Below are 14292 nucleotides of genomic sequence, written 5' to 3'. Positions count from 1 at the left end.
ATGCCAAATTCTAGCTGTAATTGCCATGCCAGGTATCAATTATAATGGATTAAATCTCCACTTGGTGGAATTAAAAAGTTGCTTATGGATAGTATTATACTGTACATCCTCTGTAAAGATGTTCATTGGCTTTGCAAGTACATAGATGCTAAAGGTACAAATCTTCTTTACGTTCCTCCAAATCACTGAAAAAAAAAAAAAAAAAGATTCGCTGATCTGTGTAAGACATACCTGCTCAGAACAAAGAAGAGAAATACAAAACTGACCTCACACGTTAAACCAATAAAAGAGACCTCAAAGACTTAAATACCACAAAGTCAGATGACAGAAGACCTCTACTACCCATTAAAGTTAAGTGATTTTAGTGGGTTTTGGACAAGGGCTGTAAAGGAGATTTCACATGTGGTTTATCTTGTTCTAAACTTGTTTTCAGGTTATTACCAGGTGTAAGAAGGAGGTCTTAAAATACCTCAGATCTCTTAGAGAGATCAGGGGAAAGTTTTTTGATTTGGTGGGCTGTATCAGGAAAAGTAGAGCTATCGGTAACTAGACTAGGACTTTGACAAAAGCTAACTAGGACATTTGGATGTGTTTTCAAGTGAACAGTATAGAAACAGACGCCCTTTTTATGAAGTGCAAAAAAAAGTGGTTGTACTCTTAGCACGACAGAGTGGGATGCACCTGAATAAATAAGCTAATCATGTTGGGCTCCTTCTGTTGTCAGGAGAGATCTGCCCAGTCTAGCGAATGAAGTCCTTGGTGCAATTCGTTTCATTCTAAATCAGATGTTTCAGGTCAGATGAATCTCCCTTTTTTGTTTGCTTATATCCACTGACTGCAAGGTGAGCATGGGATGACACTGTAAGAGGTAGATATGTATACCGTAGACTTCAAAAGTCAAATGAGATGGAATTAAATAAATACTTTAGAGGGACGCACCCATGCTTATTATTCTGTATCTAAAAGAGCTGAGTGACAGGAGTGTAGTTACATGCATTGGCTCAGTGCCCACAGTCAAGCCTGCAGCAGGATGAGCTTCTACAGTCATCATCAACTTTGTTTTCTACTCAAAAAATGAGTTCACTTTTGCGAGCTGTTTATATCTGATCTGCAAATCCAGGGTATTTGTAATAGTAGTTTGTATTTTGGCCAAGAAACAAATCTAGCTTCAGGAAATCGTTAGGAATTGGGTGCCAAGGAAAGTAATTCCCCTGGCTCTAGCAATATCAGCCATAGGTAGGGAGGCACATAGCATAAATAATAGATGGTATAGCTGCATTTTTCGATTTTTTCTCTCCTGCACAGTCTTTCTACTTTCACCTTGCTTAACACTTTGCTGTATCTTCAGTACTTTATTTCAACATTTTTTTTCTACATTTCTTCTCCTACTGCCATACGTTTATTCAGTGACAAGCTACCAATGCTATTTGCAGTGAGGTTGCATGGAATTGTTTGAGCAGGGTGCACAAAGATTCTTTAACGAGGCACAGTTTTAACTTATACAAACCAAATTCTACCGTTGTTGTGTTTTCCCTAATGCTCCACCTTCAGCATATTCTGAGACAACCCACAAACTCTGCCATTCGCTGCATGCTATTAATGACCTAAATGCAGAACCTTGATCTTTTTCATTACGGACCTACGTGGCCTTGGTAACAAAGCATAACTTCATTCCTGAGAATTGGCATGTTCATTTTACTTCTCTTAAGCACTCATGAAAAGCCTACAGACTCTTTACAATTGAATTGCAACTACCTTTGCCTCGTATATTTTACTCTCTCATTTGCATTATCTTGCCGGACGTCTAGGTGTTCAACCTGACAAGATGGTCTTCAGCCACATCAAACATCACTCATTTCCTCCTGGGACTATTTAACTTTCTCTTTCCCCTTCCACCCTAGCACCCTCCCTCTTCCTCCCAGAGGCAGCTGCAGTCCATGCACAGGACACATGCGGTGAGACTCAGCTTGTTTGCCTTTAGCTGTCTAAAGTCTCGTATTTAATCTAAATAGTCTGGTCGTCGTCTACGGTCAAATCCAGAGACCTGGGCACCTCCATTAGACTATACATCCCATATGTCTTAGACACCTCTGTTACATAGGTCAACTCAGCCTCTGGAAATGCCCATTTCTTTCCATGATTGAGTGAGCTAAAGGTGACAGCTCAGATTAGATTCCTTTTGGATGGATATAGTTAGACGTCACCAGTTCCATTTTGTGTGTTTCTACAGAGGACTGAGGATCCTACCCTAATTTGTGTAATGTTGTGACATACATAATCTCATTTACATTATTTTTCTCTTCTTCAGCTATTTCTCTCTCATTCTCATTTCTTTCTAGTTCCTGCCTTTTCTGCCTCTCCTCTCTTCATTTCCTTCCTCTAGTGTTTCTGCTTTGATGGAAGAAGAAAAAAAAAAAAAAAAAAAAACAGAAGAAGAAACAAAAGAAACAAAGGAAGAAAAATTTCTATCAATTCTGTTTTTTAAACATTTTAGGTCACCTTGTAATGTCCAACGTCAGAAAAATAGTTCTTTTTAAATTAGATAAGGTGGTGGGAAAAAAAAAAGCAGCTAAAAAAAACAAAGAGCAGTGAAATAGTAACATTCTCCTATGAAACACTGCAGAAGTTTTTTACTGTCCACCAATATGTGAACCTCCCCTCACTGGCTGTGGAGTAGCAATTAACTGTGAGACACTATTTTCAGAATCAAGTCGGCGCTTTCTGATAATTCTAGCAAATAAATAAGAACTGTCATGTTAGTACTAGTCACTAGAAATACCTATAATATCAATCTCTACCAAAAGTACCCCAGAATATAATGAAGAAAATGTAGGTGAGCATTTTTTTTTCCATATTACTACTGCAGCATTAAGCATGCCAGGCAGAAAAACGACCCTCTTCAACACCCCATGACTAAGATCTTTCGAAGTGATTATTAATTTTTAGAGGTTTTTGTTTCAGGATGTGTTGCTTGAAATACCTTAATAAGCACTGTTTTCAGCACATGCTGAGCATCAATCTTGTGATGAAAATTGGTCCTAGATAATGTGTTTCAACTCAGGTTATCAAAAAAGGAGTGAGATATTCAAAATCCATTGTCACTTTTAAAAATCTCAGCCAAAGTAAAAGGAAATGTCTCTAAAATGTCAATCCTTGTTCTTGGTCAGTCTTAATTCACAGCTCAGCTCTGTGAAATCAGACATGTTATATGAGGTGGTGCAAAAATTTATCAGAGAAGTGATTCTGTAAAAGTAACACCGTCATTTTCACATTTACTTCCTCAGCATCACCCCAAAGAAATGAGGTTCAATTCACAAGTCGAAACATGATTATTTCTTCTATTTGCTAGATGCGTACATGCCACAGTATTATATTCTTTCTAGCTCTTATACTACCATCTCTAATAAATAAATATTTTACAATCAGACTATAACTATTAGCTTTTGATTACCCAAAAGGGAAAGAGGAACTCTAGTAAATTGGATTGGCTTAAAGGAGTTAACAGTAGAGAGAAGTATAATTTCTTTTTTCAATTTATTCTAGTTTATTGTTCAGTTTATAAGATACATCTTCCGTCTACGGCTCCGTGAACACAAGTCATAGACTGTGCAACAGATATAGAGTATGATTCGTTTGAATAAGTAGAGACGTTTGCCTTATAGGCAATAGCATTAGAAAAGCATCATAGTCTCCTTTATAGTCAGTGAAGAGCTAGTCAAGGCAGGTAATGGAGTTTGGTGTGCTGTTCATCCTGTCCTACAGTGGCTATCTAAAATACCCTGCCCCAAAAGTGTCTATTTCCCTCTTGATTACTTATTCTCTCTGATGATTCTAACAGGAGCAAAGGATGTCTGGCTTAGATAGAAATCTACACTGCCAGTGTTCAACCTTCCCTAAGGTGAATCCTACCAAAAAAAAAACACAGATTCAAAAAAGAAAAAGAAATCTTCCTGCAAACTTCAACAAGAAAGTAGCATTTTCAATTCCCATGCGGCTTTCAGCCTGCCAAAACATGTACAAAGTCTCTTTCCTTCCGTCCCTCAGATCCTTTGAAATGCCTTCCCAAATTGTTTTAAGACTACCCTTCTGGACAGCTAATTGGAATTTGCCCCTGTTCAGCTGACTGCAAGTGTAAAGACCCCATTATCCATAGCAGCTCCTGCAATAGTACAGCATACAGAGGTTATGGTCTTGATCTATAATAGAGTATATGTGCCCACTGCTTTTACAGGCACACACCTATCTTACGGTGTGCGACATAAATTAAGAAATACCTTTGAACTGGCTTTCTCACATGCAGCTTTCTTACTGAACCCCCATCCCCATATATGAAGGAAGCTCAGCTGAGAATCACTTTGGTGTCCATACTAGCACTCTCCACTGAAAAGAAGTTATTTACAAGTTGGGTATTCAGGCACAAAAATGAGGAGCATCTGATCCAACTTCATCTTAGACTAATTTCCATTCTACAAGTTTATGTTATTATTGTGCTCCACAAGTGTGCAGTCAACTTTCATTTAATATGCTGTTCTGTTACATTCTGTACACTCTCAGACTGCAAAGGTCACGTGAATTTTTAATGCGTAAGGCTGACCACCTGCCTCCAGGTTGTTCAATCTCTGGCTTATCTGTGAGTCAACACATCACGATTGCCAGCAACATCCACTGCATTTTTTAAATATTATTATTTTGGCTTCAGTTAAGCTGCTGGTTTGTGCTATAATTTCACTCCATCATGTCCGCTTTCCATCTTTGTGATGTGTCTCATAAATGTGTTGAAACTAACAAACCTTGGCCTGTTCACAATATGCTGAAAAAAATGCTAATCTTGTCATATTTAGCAGCTGCGTTCAGAAATGCTACTGTAAGCCTAAGAGGGCTAACCAGCATTCTTGCAAGATGTCAGAACTATCAACCATTACCCTGTAAGTGTACGCAATCCTGTGACATTACTGTGTTTGTATGACGCATGTTGCAAAGAAATAATTTAATGCTAGCAGAGGGGTAGTAACCGGAGAGCAAGTGTTCATTTAGTTCTTGTTGCATGTAGAATTTTTTTGTTGTTCTGTGCTTTTGCGGATGCGCCGTGATCAAGGATTTTAAGGTTATTTGTGTGAAATTTTGTAAATTAATGCTGATGCTATTTATGGTTCTGGATAGTAGTTTCCAGCTCTAATCCAAATCTCTGCTGTCACTGTGTGTCTTTCAATGACTTATATAGATTTTTGAATTACTTGCTTATATCCTTCAATGTGTGTATCAAAATTGTTAATAATTACTCCCAATTATACATCAGTGAGGTGAGCTCTGGTCACACTGAGAGGAAATGTTTTACTTGAAGGTTTCCTGGGACAACTGTGGTGGAAAGGAGAGAGCGAATCAGACTCTCATCCTGTGTAGAACAATTTATATCCATTGAGCTCAATGAAATTGTGTCAATACATACCCAGGAGTAAGGAGAGCTAGGGATCAGTTCTAGCTGAGGTTAGCCTAATATCTAAATGTTAGGTATCTAGCGTGAAATCACTGTCAAAGCTCTGTTATTTGCCAATGGAGAGCGAAGCAACGAGAAAAGTGAACTAGTGCCATTTAGTTTAGGCATTTATGAATTAATCACTTTATCATAGTGCATCTGACTTGGTAACTTGTACAAGAAGTTCACACGATTAGGTTAGACGAGACATGTACCTTGGAGAAATCTCTTATATTCTATGTTCTCTGATGAAATTTCTCTTGCATTTTATGGCAGTCTTCTGAGTGAAAATCAATATTCTCAAAGAGGTCCTGCTGCACTGATCCACAAGTATAGCATTTTGCTGGAGAGTAGTCAATAATTATCTTTATCATCACTAAAGAATGAAAGAAAATATTGTCATAACTTACAGCTGTATATTTTATTACATTTGATAGGTCATAAGACCAATTTTACGCATGAAAATAATCCTTCTTGCTCTGCGATTTTGTCACCTCAAGATCTTTAAGATATATAGTAGTGTCGCTGTCAGAAGATTCAGACAACAGACTGACATTGTACAATAGCAGATGGAAGAAACAGACAATAGGAGACAAAAGTAGTCAGAAAGTCAGTTTTCTAAGTCCAGAGAGGCTGAAAGACTAAGACTAGTTAGGTAAAGCTTAGACCTACCTTTAGGAGGAGACTGTTTTAAATATGAAGTTTACAACTCAGCCTACACCCTGATGCAGCATAGGCTTCATACGGTACCTTTGCAGACAAACAAATTTCCGATTAAGTAAATGCAAATTTTAGAAAGATAGGAGACTGACAACTCTCCAAGGTGAAATCTTCTATCTAGTCAATGGCAAGACGTATTAAACACACAGGTAGCCAGGAAAAAAAAGAAAAAAAATCCCTGTATATCATCCCATAAACACAATTAAACCTCATTTTGTGTGTCAAAGTATGAAGCTCTCAATAAGCCGTGACAGCTTTTAAAGTCCTTAGCCTGAAAATGTCATTTATACATGGGAAAATAAAAAAGCAGTAACCAATTACTATGTTTAGGTGTCATCTTAAGTCTTCAAAAGGGATATTACATACCTAATTAATCTTTTAGATAGGAGATGTACCTGTTAGAAGGACAACTGAGTTTCTTGAAAGTCACATGCTAACTATATTTAGCATGTTCTAGATAAAATAGATACTCACATTTATTAAATCCCAGCCATACTAAGCATTTTACTGCTAATGGCATACTGTATCTTCATGGTTTGCTCTTTATTCTTCCACTTAAAATATTGTCACGATTATTTTTGAGCTCATTCCTCACCAAGTTTGAGGCAAGAGGTGGGATTCCTCTAATCTAAACTTTAGAAGTTGACAGTGAAGATATCCACGTGACAAACTCAGCCTCAATTCCCTTTGTAGTCACTGGAGAGACTGTTAGGCTTCTGATGAGGTGTAATATAGTTGACCTGTATAAAAGTCTCCTTTAGGAAAAGATGACTCATCGTTATGAATGTCTATTACTATTCGTTGTCAGTAAAATGAGTGTAGGTTTGGAATTAATTTTAATAAAGATTGATGTCTACTTTGTAGATATCTAATTACTTTAAGCTAGTCAATATATATCAACAGATACACTCAGTAGAGATCTGATGGAGTCTACAACATGATTCACCCTATCTTTAGTGAGATAACACGTCCACATCAGGCCAGAATTCTACTGTAAAAGTGCCTGTTTCTTTGCATTGTCTTCAAAGTCTTTATGTTAATAATTTAAATATAGATATCTACAGCATCTATGTGCAAACTTAGGTGAGATGGATCTTATTCTACAGGACTAGTTCACACTTTGATGTCTTCACAGAATCACAGAATCGTTTAGGTTGGAAGGGACCTCTGGAGATCATCTAGTCCAACCTCCCTGCTCAAGCAGGGTCACCTAGAGTATATTGCCCAGGATCACGTCCAGACGGCTTTTGAATATCTCCAGCGAAGGAGACTCTGGGCAACCTGTTCCAATGCTCTGTCACCCTCACAGTGAAGAAGTTTTTTCTCAGGTTCAGATGGAACTTCCTGTGGTTCAGTTTCTGCCCGTTGCCTCTTGTCCTGTTGCTGGGCACCACGGAGAAGAGGCTGGCCTCATCCTCTTGACACTCCCCCCTTCAGATACTTGTACACATTGATGAGATCGCCTCTCAGTCTTCTCTTTTCCAGGCTGAACAGGCCCAGCTCTTGCAGTCTTTCCTCATAGGAGAGGTGCTCCAGCCCTCTAATCATCTTGGTAGCCCTCCGCTGGACTCTCTCCAGGAGTGCCATGTCTCTCTTGTACTGGGGAGCCCAGAACTGGACACAGTACTCCAGGTGAGGCCTCCCCAGGGCTGAGGAGAGGGGCAGGATCACCTCCCTCCACCTGCTGCCAACACTCTGCCTAATGCAGCCCGGGAGACCATTGGCCTTCTTGGCCACAAGGGCACACTGCTGGCTCATGTTTAACTCGTTGTCCAGCAGCACTCCCAGGTCCTTCTCGGCAGAGCTGCTTTCCAGCAGGTCAACCCCCAGCCTGTACTGGTGCATGGGATTATTCCTGCCTAGGTGCAGGACCTTGCACTTGCCTTTGTTGAACTTCAGGAGGTTCCTCTCCGCCCACCTCTCCAGCCTGTCCAGGTCCCTCGGAATGGCAGCACAGTCTTCTGGTGTGTTAGCCTCTCCCCCCAGTTTAGTATCATCAGCAAACTCGCTGAGGGTGCACTCTGTGCCTTCCTCCAGGTCATCGATGAATACATTGAACAAGACTGGACCCAGGACTGACCCCTGGGGGACACTGCTAGCCACAGGCCTCCAACTTGACTCTGTGCCATTCACCACAACTCTCGGAGCTCAGCCATCCAGCCAGTTCTCAATCCACCTCACTGTCCACTCATCTAGCCCACACTTCCTGAGCTTACCTAGGAGGATGTGATGGGAGACAGTGTCAAAAGCCTTGCTGAAGTCCAGGGAGACAACATCCACTGCTCTGCCCTCATCTACCCAGCCAGTCATTCCATCATAGAAGGCTATCAGATTGGTCAAGCATGATTTCCCTTTGGTGAATCCATGCTGACTACTCCGGATCCCCTTCTTGTCTTCCACATGCTTAATAAGGACCTCCAGGATGAGCTGTTCCATGACCTTTGCAGGGATGGAGGTGAGGCTGACAGGCCTGTAGTTTCCTGGCTCCTCGTCCTTGCCCTTTTGGAAGACTGGGGTGACACTGGCTTTCTTCCAGTCCTCAGGCACCTCTCCTGATCCCCAGGACCTTTCAAAGATGATGGAGAGTGGCCAAGTGATAACATCCGCCAGCTCCCTCAGCACTCGTGGGTGCATCCCATCGGGGCCCATGGATTTATGGATGTCAAGTCTGGACAAAAGATCTCTAACCTGATCCTCCTCAGCCAAGGGAGAGTCTTCCTTTCTCCAGCCTTCCTCTCTTGTCTCCAAGGTCTGGAATTCCTCAGGACTGGCCTTAGCAGTGAAGACGGAGGCAAAGGCAGCATTCAATAACTCTGCCTTCTCTGTATCCTTCATTATCAGGGGACCCGCCCCATTCAGCAGCGGGCCCACATTTTCCCTAGTCTTCCTTTTGCTATTGATGTATTTGAAGAACCCCTTCTTGTTGTCCTTGACGTCCCTTGCCAGATTTAGTTCCAAATGGGCCTTAGCCTTCCTCATTGCATCCCTGGATACTGTGACAATGTCCCTGTATTCCTCCCAAGTGGCCTGTCCCCTTTTCCACATTCTGTGTACTTCCTTCTTCTGTTGGAGTTTGGCCAGGAGTTCCTTGCTCATCCATGCAGGTCTCCTGCCCGCTTTGCTGGACTTCTTCCTCAGAGGGATGCACTGATCTTGAGCCTGGAGGAGGTGATGCTTGAATATTAACCAGCTTTCTTGGACCCCTCTTCCTTCTAGGGCCCTACCCCAGGAGATTCCCCTAAGTAGGTCCCTCAAGAGGCCAAAGTCGGCTCTCCTGAAGTCCAGCGTTGCAATCCTACTTATTGCCCTGCTCCCTCCTCGTAGGATCCTGAACTCCACCATCTCATGGTCACTGCAGCCAAGGCTGCCCCCAACCTTCACATCTCCAACTAGACCTTCTTTGTTCGTTAGTCCAAGGTCTAGCAGCGCACCTCTCCTCGTTGGCGTCTCCACCACCTGGGTCAAGAAATTTGCAGGAACCTCTTTGACTGTTTGTGCCTAGCTGTGCCGTCTTCCCAACAGATGTCAGGGTGGTTGAAGTCTCCCATGAGAACCAGGGCCTGTGATCGTGAGGCTACTTCCAGCTGTCGGTAGAAGGCCTCATCGATGACTTCCTCCTGATCAGGTGGCCTGTAGTAGACCCCCAGAACAGTGTCACCCATGTTACCCTGCCCTTTAATCCTTACCCATAGGCTCTCAACTTGCTCTTCATCCACCCCGAGGCAGAGCTCCACACATTCTAGCTGCTCCCTCATATAAAGGGCAACTCCACCACCTCGCCTTCCTGGCCTGTCTTTCCTAAAAAGCACGTAGCCATCCATGACAGCATCCCAGTCATGTGAACGATCCCGCCATGTCTCTGTAATGGCAATGAGATCATGGCCCTGCGACCGCACACAGATCTCTAACTCTTCCTGTTTATTCCCCATGCTGCGTGCATTGGTGTACAGGCATTTCAGAGAGCCAGTCAAGCACGCAGGCTTCCCAGGAGAGGTGCAAGAGGATCCTCCATAGCCATGTTGCATGCTGTCTCCCCTGGCTGTATGCACCCGCTGGAGGCATCCTGACTTGAGCGGTGTTTTACTGACTCTCCTGCCACTATACCACTCCCCTTCTCTCATCTTGCCTAGTTTAAAGCCCTCCTTACCAGGCTGGCCAATCTGTTGGCAAAGACACGCGTGCCCCGCTTGGTAAGCTGGATCCCATATCTCCCCATCAGCTGTTGATCTTCAAACAGGGTCCCATGGTCATAGAAACCAAAGCCCTGTTGCCAACACCAGCGGCACAGCCAGTTGTTAACTTGGAAAACTCGTCTACTCCTCCTCCCATCCTTTCTTTTTTTCTAAGACACTATCTGCGTCTTTTTGGAGTAATATTTTCTGGAAGATTCACATTCATAGTCATTCTATTGGAGAGAATCTCATTTTTAAGCCATTTTAGAGGAAAGCAACAGGAGAACAATTGAATGTCACCTTCAATAAAAGTTGAGAAACAGCTTGCTTTTTTAAAGTAACCTTGAGACATTTGTCTTCCTGGTGGAATGTAAATATGTTTTTTGCTACACCTCTTGGAGAACATCTCTCTTCTAAATAGTCTTTTTAAGGCCAGGAGAGTGATTATTGTCCTCAGAGCTCTTGGATTTGTCCCCGACTTCCTTGCGTGTCCCAGAGAACGCACAAAGAAAAGAGGATGGGTATCTGTGGCTGTTACATCGCTGAGAATTTTATTGCATTTTTAGCTTTCACATCTTCGTTTCACCATTGCACATTATCTTTCTTGTCTCACAGCTGCTGCTTTAAGTCCTCTTTCTTCCTAAAGTTCTTGAAAAAACACAATTCATCATCATCCAGACAACCCTTAAAAACATCTAAGGTTATTCTTACCATTCTTAGCAAGATCTTTTTCCTCTTTACAGATCTTAATCATCTATAATTTTCAGCATGTGCTATTTCTTACTTTTCTGTATTTTCTTGATGACTTTTATGACAATACTGAAGAGAATATCTCAAATAAGCTGAGGGTGACATCGTGTTTAAAGATCCTGCAAACTAATTGTATGAATAATCAGATATGATTAATGTCAGAAAACTGGCTGTAGAAAAAGCCTTCCTCTGCATTTTTCTCAAAGCTAATTCCTTAGGACTGAGGTGAAATACACTTTTTTTTTTGTTAAATCTGTACACACAGGGTCACTGACTTTGAGAATTTATATTTCTTTGTACAGTTTACTACCTCATTTGATTTCTTTGCAATACACGGCTAGTTTAAGACACTGGTATATGCTTTGCATACTTTTTGGTTTATGGAGATAATATTGTTTTATAATCCTTTCCACAATGTTTCTGTTCTTGTTCATTCGTCTAATTACATGTCCACAGAGAAAAAGGACTAGAAGAGATCTTGAAAGGTCTTTTAATCCATTGCTTTGGATCAGTCCTATAGTACTTCCTTTTTTTAGAGATCACCAAAGTTGGAGAGTCTGTATGCTCCTTGTCAACCTATTCCAAGTTTTTCCTCTCTCTCTTGTTAAAAAAAAAAAAAAAAAAAAGAAAAAAATAAAGAAAAAAAAACCTTTTGGTTAATGTCTAACTTCATAATTGACAAAAATTACATCCTCTGGTTTGTGACTTGAGATTTGAGACTTGGTGTGCATCTCACAAATGAATCATATGGTTTTTAGTACCATCTAAGAGAAAGGGTCGTTGTGTGTTTATCACCATCAGTGTGCAAAACATAACTGAGGGTCACTAACAATGAACTAATGTCCCATTTCTAGTTTAATGTTGGATATGCTCATAGACTTCTTGGAGGTGTATTAATTAAATCTTCGCTTTCAGTGACTTAACGGTGGCGTATGTGATGAGCAAATTCAAATCCATATGCAACATATCATATATAGGCAGACTGAAAATTTAAAATTGAAATAGTAGGGAGCTCTTCCAGAAGTCTTTACGGCTTATTAGCTTTCTCTGCCCTCCATCTATCTCCTTAACTTAGCTGAAGGGAATCAGTCATTTTTTGCTGCCCTTTGAAAATGACCAAAAAGTTACTTTAGGCCACTTTGTTTTAATAAAGCACTCACCTCATTCAACGGTTCCTTTATCTTGGGTCCTTTCTGCCACCCAGTCAGCAAATGACACTGACCAAAGCTGATGTGTAAGTCCTGTGTTAGATCCCTACATTTGCTGAATTTCGTCCATATTCGGATAACTGTTTAAAGGTATGCATGTTTATTTCCAGGCCTTTTGTCTAGACCAATGGGATCTCATTTCTTTCAAACCTCTTTATTCTGATGCAATGGAAATTAGTTACACAATGGAATTACATTGAAGTTTCCGACTGTATAAGTGAAACTAAAATCAAGACCTCGAGGAATAATCATGAGTTGAACAACATGTGAATTTTTGGCCTTATTTTTGTTGTTGTTCTGGGTTTTTTTGTCAATACAGAAATAAACTCACCAAAAAAGTGGGTCCAAACACTCCACTGAGACTAAGCAATTAGGTGAGAGGGTTACTATCGTGTTCTGGTAGCAGTCTGAATCCCATACCAAGATTACCTTCCTCATGTCTGGCACTGTAGAAAAAATCCTGGCTTATAATAACGTAAACCAAAACAACGATTCAGAGTATTAAGCATTATTAGTATGCTGCTTCGTACTATTACTGTACCAGTGTGAAGAAGTGGATGAAAACTAGTGTGTGCAAAATCATTATTTGGGAACAAATGAAAAAGTTGGAAATTTATATGCATAATTATATAGCGTATGTATTTACAAAAAGGGAGGCAAGAAAATATTTATTTGCTGCATTTTCTTCTTTAATTAAAGCTCAGGTTGTTTATTACAAGGCTGCACTAAACTTCTCTCACTCTGTTACAACAGGAGACTGGCTCGCTCTACGCTACTGCTTATCCCCTTGTTTGGAATTCACTACACGGTGTTTGCTTTTTCTCCTGAAAATGTCAGTAAGCGGGAGAGACTAGTGTTTGAATTGGGACTGGGATCTTTCCAGGTGATTATACAGTGAATTCTGCTTTTGTTAAAAATAAGTCTGCATTCATTATGACCACTTTGCATGCATAGTTCTCAGACTGTGTGTTTATTCACATGTGCACATGCTTTGTAGACTAGGATTTTGTTTTTGTTTCTGTTTTTTTTAAACTCCAGCTATTTTCTGACATTTTCTGAAGGAAATGAATTACAGTTTTTTCTCTCCTGTTTATCTAGGGTTTTGTTGTTGCTGTTCTCTATTGTTTCTTGAATGGGGAGGTAAGATTTTTAATATTTGACCTCTCCCACCCTCACCACCCCCAACATATTTCCTTATGGGACTAACTGTCATTCTAATCCTTATCTGTAACTCAACATCTACCCCATTCCCTGATACCTTCATCCCAACCTCAGCGTCTCAGCAAAAGAAAAAGGAAGTTCAATTTCTTCATTAAGCAAAGCGTTGTTCTTGCCAGAGATGATGGCCCAGATTAATGCTCCCTAACAGAGGCAGTTAAATGACTGGTTTCCCAGGACTCCTGCTGGATTCAACAGAGAGATAAACACCTTCAAGAGGTAGCTCACATCTAACCTGGGGCTGAAACACTCTCTGAAGGTGCTTGCACCTTTCTGTTGACTGCAGAAATAACCATGAGCAAGTAGGTTTCTAATTTAGGAATCTTACTTCATGTCTAGGGCAATGAGGAATGGACCCCAACCACTCTGGCCAGCATCATTAAGTCACTTGGACCTCTTTGCATGAGATGAAGATTGGGCACTTTATGTCACTTGACAAACCCCTCTCTGCAAGTACAGGATAGCATCATTGCTTGAGTGGTTGCTTATGAGGTTTTACTAGAACTAGTTGGATAAGCCATGCTATTTTGGTGCTTGGCTTCTCCATAACATAAGGAAATTTTTGTCTCTGAAAGACACAGCAAAAATTTAATAGGGATCTTCATTGTTGTGCTCTACTTTTTTTTTTTTGTCATTTCTTTACATTTTGTAGCTTCATATATTTTTAAAGAACGCTTTTTTGAATATCGGGGTTGTCACTGTAAATAACTATGAATTATGTTTCTGACAGCCACACTTATGAGTGTCACCT

The 14292-nt window shown here is 40.8% G+C and overlaps 1 protein-coding gene across 13 annotated transcripts in view; it reads left to right on the top strand.

Moving 5' to 3' along the window:
• Positions 1–14292, top strand: part of ADCYAP1R1 (ADCYAP receptor type I) — a 148116-nt gene that overhangs the window by 121127 nt on the left and 12697 nt on the right. For 5 of the 13 annotated variants that reach the window (XM_068934126.1, XM_068934127.1, XM_068934130.1 and 2 more), the window contains 4 exons: positions 1902–1955; positions 4842–4925; positions 13077–13206; positions 13422–13463. In XM_068934126.1, the coding sequence (XP_068790227.1) occupies positions 1902–1955; positions 4842–4925; positions 13077–13206; positions 13422–13463 (310 nt within the window). The remainder of the gene's footprint in view (positions 1–1901; positions 1956–4841; positions 4926–13076; positions 13207–13421; positions 13464–14292) is intronic. The other 8 variants (XM_068934136.1, XM_068934135.1, XM_068934137.1 and 5 more) reach the window with 4 other exon arrangements.

The sequence above is a fragment of the Struthio camelus genome, chromosome 2, assembly GCF_040807025.1.
Source record: "Struthio camelus isolate bStrCam1 chromosome 2, bStrCam1.hap1, whole genome shotgun sequence".
In the NCBI taxonomy this organism is placed as follows: Eukaryota; Metazoa; Chordata; class Aves; order Struthioniformes; family Struthionidae; genus Struthio; species Struthio camelus.
This window is presented reverse-complemented; position numbering and strand designations above follow the sequence as displayed.